This window comes from Ruditapes philippinarum, unplaced genomic scaffold (genome assembly GCF_026571515.1).
Source record: "Ruditapes philippinarum isolate M1 unplaced genomic scaffold, ASM2657151v2 ctg9415_1_1_1_1, whole genome shotgun sequence".
In the NCBI taxonomy this organism is placed as follows: Eukaryota; Metazoa; Mollusca; class Bivalvia; order Venerida; family Veneridae; genus Ruditapes; species Ruditapes philippinarum.
Window position 1 is genome coordinate 29,027 of NW_026858803.1, and position 6,262 is coordinate 35,288.

The 6,262-nt window shown below is 33.7% G+C and overlaps 1 protein-coding gene across 1 annotated transcript; it reads left to right on the plus strand.

Annotated features, from left to right (window-relative positions):
* Positions 1-633: 633 nt before the first annotated feature.
* LOC132754317 (uncharacterized) lies at positions 634-2,197 on the plus strand. Its single transcript, XM_060744933.1, has 2 exons — positions 634-1,009; positions 1,116-2,197. Coding segments are annotated over exons 1-2 (744 nt in total). The 5' UTR covers positions 634-1,007; the 3' UTR covers positions 1,858-2,197.
* The last annotated feature ends 4,065 nt before the right edge of the window (positions 2,198-6,262 follow it).

Below are 6,262 nucleotides of genomic sequence, written 5' to 3' on the forward strand. Positions count from 1 at the left end.
ATACATATATGTAATCTTAGATATCTTAAATTGCTTAACTGATAGATTTGCACGCAAAACAGTACACTTTTGAAAGTCACATTTATCTTTTGCTTGAAAATAAAATGAAGCCTAAACAAGGAGACTATTCCGTTGGAGCAGTCAACAATTTTTCGAGCATCTTCACATATACAGTACTCCAAATAGTGTTACTCATTTCGAATTGACAATAAATGGGGGTCTCCAAATGTAATTTGACACTAACCTACCTGAAAGCATGTGTCCGCGGTAGAAGTTTGCCACATTTGCACGGAAACACGTTAGCGGTGTCCAATTTTGTCATTGACCTCGATAACGTGACATAGAGTATATTGGGATTATTTGTTTTAAATGAGTAGTATAGAGTATGATGGTTCCGGGACACTTTGAAGCCTAAAAAAGTGTTTATCTATCAAACCAAAGGGTAAGACAGCTCGACATAGCTTACCTATCAACCCAAAAAGTAAGACAGCTCGACATAAAACCCCATTTTTATTGATTTAAGAACACCCTCAGGCCAAAATCCCCCGGAACCATCATACTCTATACTACTTCATAAATAGAATACTATAAGGCAGGCGGGAACCGACGAGTCCTTTTTTATAATTAAAAATATATATAAATGAGTTTACAAAAACAAATATATTGTTTAAAAGAACGAACATACACCGATAATGTAAATCCTCAATATGTTACAACAAAAAACGGAAGATTAATGATAAAAGCCGCGTGTGCTTCATGCGGTAAATTGAAATCTAAGTTTGTAAAACAAGGCGGTTAATCATGAGTAAAAAAAATGTTTGTCCGGAACCAACTTTTAAATAGTTGCAGCCTATAAATCAATATGTCGTTCCGTATCACGTGTACAGTTTTCCGCTAAAGATCAATAGTGAAACGTCATCCAGAACATTCGCCTAGTGTGCAGCTCAATAGATGTTAAATGCGTTGTTATTATTTCATCAGCCAGGAATACAGAGTGGTTAGACAGAATGTAAGTTGTTTTACCATTTTTCTTTAACAAATATAGTAAATGAATTATTTATTCTTTTATCTAAGAAGTTCTTTCGTTAATCATTAAATTTTTGTTTTTATTTTAGGGCTGAACAATTTGCGATAGAGATGTTTAAATATATAAAATCCCTGGAAGATTTTCTTTCTCGTAAAACGGAGAACGGAGAAGTAATTACGCACGATGAATGCAGTAAAATGTGTACTTATAAAAACACAATTGAGTACATTTCTAACATTCATAATTTTATGAAAGATCATGCTCAACAACAAGTTACAGAAGATCAAATGGCTTCGTTGAATAATAAACAAAAAGACTTAATAAGAACAGATGAGTTAGAAAAAATTAACGATTTGGGATTGAAATCGTTGCAGCAGGTTCCAGATGTGCAACAAAACCTACGTCAACAAAGTAATAAAACAAAAGCAAAAAAAACATACAATCAAGTGAAAAATGAGGTACAAAAATCATATTCAAAAGATCGGAACTTGGCTGGAGAGGTTACGTTGGAGCTTGAAAACACCGACAGCTGTTTTAAAACTTTAAAAACACTAGACAGACATACGCAGAGTGCTGGAAGAACAAAGTTGTTTTATAATATTCAAAAAGGAGAGGTTTTAAAAAAAATCAAGGATTTTGAAAAAGGAGGTTTTTTAAACAAAATAATAGAAAATGGCATGCCATACAAAATTTCACACTGTAACTTTTTGATTAAATTGTACAAGTTTTCACTCAATCATTCTAATATAATTCATTGTTCATTGTCATTGCATTTTCTACAAAAGCATTGGAGTGTTATTCCACGGATATTTGATGAATTGAAATGGTAATAAATTAATATTGAATATCCGTGGAATAAGAGTCGCAAAACGACGAGTGTCGGCAGATTGATTTTTCCATTCGCTGTGTTGAATATTGGAAAACTTTTGTAGAGGCTCAAAACGACGAGTGTCGGCAGGCTGATTTTACCATTCGCTGTGTTGGATATTGGAAAACTTTTGTAGATTCGCAAACCGACGGGTGCCGGCAGACTATTTTTAAACATTAGTGAAATAGTTTATTATTGTTTGTTCATTTTCTTTTTGATTATTGATGTTTAAATGTTTGTATAATATATCATATAAAGACACTTTTTGTTGTAATAAATGTATGAAATATAAACAATAATAACCACACAACACACTTGTTTTATCTTGATACTGTATATTGTTATAATTCAAACCTGGAATGTAACTGATTACCTCTTTTGGCGGAGGAAGTCCGAAAGGGTCGAAGTAATTATTTCTGTAATAACACACCCAATGTGTACCCGGTCCAATAAAGTCATCTAAATTTATTATCCCGCATTCTTTACTATTAGAAGGTAAATTATTTCTACTGAAGACGCCTTGAAAGTTTTGAATACCAAGTTGTTTTACCCATTGTTCTATTTCAAAGTTAGATAATGGTTTGTTCAGGAATTTTATTTTTTTTTTACCCTGGGAATTCGTCTATATGGAACTCGTTGTGCATCAACCTGTAAACCCTTGCCACTTAATAATGATGTAATTAAAGGTATTCCTAGAGATGCTGCTAACATACCAAGGAAACCACCATCTTGCCGTTGCTTGTTATTTAACTTAATTACCCCGTCATTCATTAATTGTTTTCTTTGCTGTGGTGTAATAAATGGTAATATTTTATTTCTTTTATTTCTTGCTACAGATACCATACCGTTTCCAAGTATTTTACTTACACCAGTGCTAGCCAAACCACTTAATGCTCCAACACCTAAAGGGGCTAATATTTTTGGAGCTAATTTTGTAATAAACGGAATTAAAGTGTTAAGAAAACCGCCTTGACTGCGCATTTGTTCCCGCGATATCTTAATTTCTAAGCCAGATTTATTCTGTTTAGCCCTATCAATTTTATTTATTTGTGTCTGTGTTAAAAGTATTGGGAAAGTACCATTTAAATCTTCATACTTCAATCTTAAAGTATACGGGCATTTATCTCTATATGATTTCGCAAGTTTGTGCTTTTGTCCTTCTGATAAATTTATTTTATATTCAACGTAAGACATTTATATAATTTATATAATTATTTTTTTTCACCAAAGACGTCTGTCTTAAACAATAACAATTTCATTTCCAATAGTATTTAATTGAACTGTTTCTTCATACATTACAATGGCATAGACACAAATAGCTGCAGCTGGCGGTACATTTAATTTTGCATCTAATGTAAGATGCTTGGGATCAGATGCAATTTCTTCTTTTTTAAATTCCAAGTTAAAATGAATGAATCCGAACAAACCCTCAAAGTTTGATATATTTAAAAGGGACCCAGTATTTTTATCATTTTGTTTGTGAAAATAATCTATTACATCGTCATATATTCTCGTTATACTAGAATATTCTGTTTCGGGGTAAAAAAACACCATTTCCAACTTCAAGACGACAAGATTGCAAAGTACAATTTCTATTATTAGCATTTAATTTAAAAGTATCTAATAAATGAGGGTTTTGTTCTTGTGAATTACTTTTATTAGCTCTTTGTAAATAAACAAACACATGTTTAGGATTCATTACACCAGCTGTTATTCTAAAAATAATATTGCTTTGTTCTATATTAGATGATTGTGTGACCATTTCTCGAAGATAGTTCCACTTTTTTGCTTTCAAATAATGTTCAGAAATCAAACTATATCCTTCAGCGTTAAAGATTAACCGAGGAACCCATAAGATAAGTTTAGTAACTATAACTCTTCCATTATCAACTCCAGCTGCCCTATGGATTAATTCATTGTCGTTTGTTAATTGTAATGTAATTTGAATTTGGCTAGGGGGCAACATATTTGTCTCTAAACTCCGAAAAAATGAATAATTGTTTAAAGGGATTTTACATTTAATTTCCTTACCTCCTTGAGCTAATAATTTTCTTGCAGCAAAACCTTTATTAAATCCAGCCTGATTAGCTCTAGATTCAGCTACATTTGTATAATCCAAAGCAATTAATTCATTTGTCCCAGTTGTTTCTGCATAATCTTTTGTTAATTCAACTAAATTTCTTACATTCACAACCCTATATAAGTTATAACAATCATATACATTCTTTCCATTTTGTTTTATAACTAATTGATCAATTAATGAAGCCGCATTGTTTATTACAGCAATTTGATCAGCATTATCATAATTAGCTCCGTTTGCCAGTTTATTTATTTTAAAATTTACCTCAAAATACCCATTGAACCAATCATAATATGAAGATCTATCATCTATAGTAAAACTATATCCATTTTTCTGCTGGGTGACGTTATTGTCCAGGATTGTTATTAAAGGTGTATCTAATCGAATAGGTGTTTTTTCATATCTCTCACAGTATTGTTTTGATCGAAACATATATATTATATATCTTTTTAGCTCACCTGAGCTTGCTCAGGGTGAGCTTTTAGGATCGGTGAATGTCCGTCGTCCGTCGTCCGTCGTCCGTCGTCCGTCCGGCCGTCCACAATTTCTTGTGAACACTCTAGCGGTCGCATTTTTGCCTCAATCATCATCAAACTTGGTCAGGATGCTTATCTAGTTGAAAGCTCGGATGAGTTCGAACATGGGTCATCTCGGATGAAAAACTAGGTCACAAGAGCTAAAAATAGAAAAACCTTGTGAACACTCTAGAGGTCACATTTTTGACCCAATCATCATCAAACTTGGTCAGGATGTTTGTCTAGGTGATAGCTCGGATGAGTTCGAACATGGGTCATCTCGGATGAAAAAGTAGGTCACAGGAGCTATAAATAGAAAAACCTTGTGAACACTCTAGTGGTCACATTTTTGAACCAATCATCATCAAACTTGGTCAGAATGCTTGTCTAGTCAATTGCTTGGATGAGTTCGAACATGGGTCATCTCTGATGAAAAACTAGGTCACAGGAGCTAAAAATAGAAAAACCTTGTGAACACTCTAGTGGTCACATTTTTGACCCAATCATCATCAAACTTTGTCAGGATGCTTGTTTAGATAATAGCTCAGATGAGTTCGAATATGGGTCATCTCGGATGAAAAACTAGGTCACCGGAGCTATAAATAGAAAAACCTTGTTAACACTTTAGCGGTCACATTTTTGCATCAATCATCATCAAACTTGATCAAGATGCTTGTCTAGGTGATAGCTCGGATGAGTTCGAACATGGGTCATCTCGGATGAAAAACTAGGTCACAGGAGCTAAAAAATAGAAAAACCTTGTTAACACTCTAGTGGTCACAATTTTGACTCAATTGTCATCAAACTTGGTCAGGAAACTTGAATAGGTCATTGCTTGGAATAAATCGAACATGGGACATCTCGGATGAAAAACTAGGTCACATGAGCTAAAAATAGAAAAATCTTGTTAACACTCTAGTGGCTACTGTTGTGATCCAAATATTCTGTTAATTGGTCTGAAAGTTTTTTTTTGATGATTTCTAAGTCAAGATCAAACATGGGTCATCTTGGATGAAAAACTAGGTCACACCGCCCAAATATGGAAAAACCTTGTTAACATTCTAGTGGTCACATTTTCGACTCGATTATCATCAAACTTGGTCAGGATGCTTGTCTAGGTAATTGCTTGGATTAGTTCGAAATCGCATGTGAAACTAGGTCACCGGAGCTAAAAATAGAAAAATCTTGTTAACACTCTAGTTGCTACTGTTTTGATCCAAGTATCCTGGAAATTGGTCTGAAAGTTTGTTTTGATGATTTCTAGGTCAAGTTTGAATATGTGTCACCTGGGTAAAAAACTAGGTCGCACTGCTCAAATATGGATAATCCTTGTTAACACTGTAGTGGTCACATTTTTGACTCACCTGTCATGAGACTTGGTCAGAATGCTTGTCTAGGTAATTGTTTGGATGAGTTTGATAATTCAGGTGAGCGATCTAGGGCCATCATGGCCCTCTTGTTTAAATAATCGCCTTCCGGATAACAATTCATTTATTTGTAAATTTATATCTCGTCTTCCTGATCCAGATAACAATTCATTTATTTGTAAATTTATGTCCTCAGTATCCTTCTTTCTTAATTCTTTTACAATTTTATCGCCAACTGGCGGAGGTTGTTTCTTCTTTTTAAATACACCTGTTATTTTATCAGCAGCTAAATTTCCGACTTCAGTTCCCACCTTTTTGGCGCCACTTTCAATAGCAGTTTTACCTACAGTTTCTAATACTTTTTTACCTACAGAAGAAAATAAAGTGTCAAAGAAACCTCCTGCA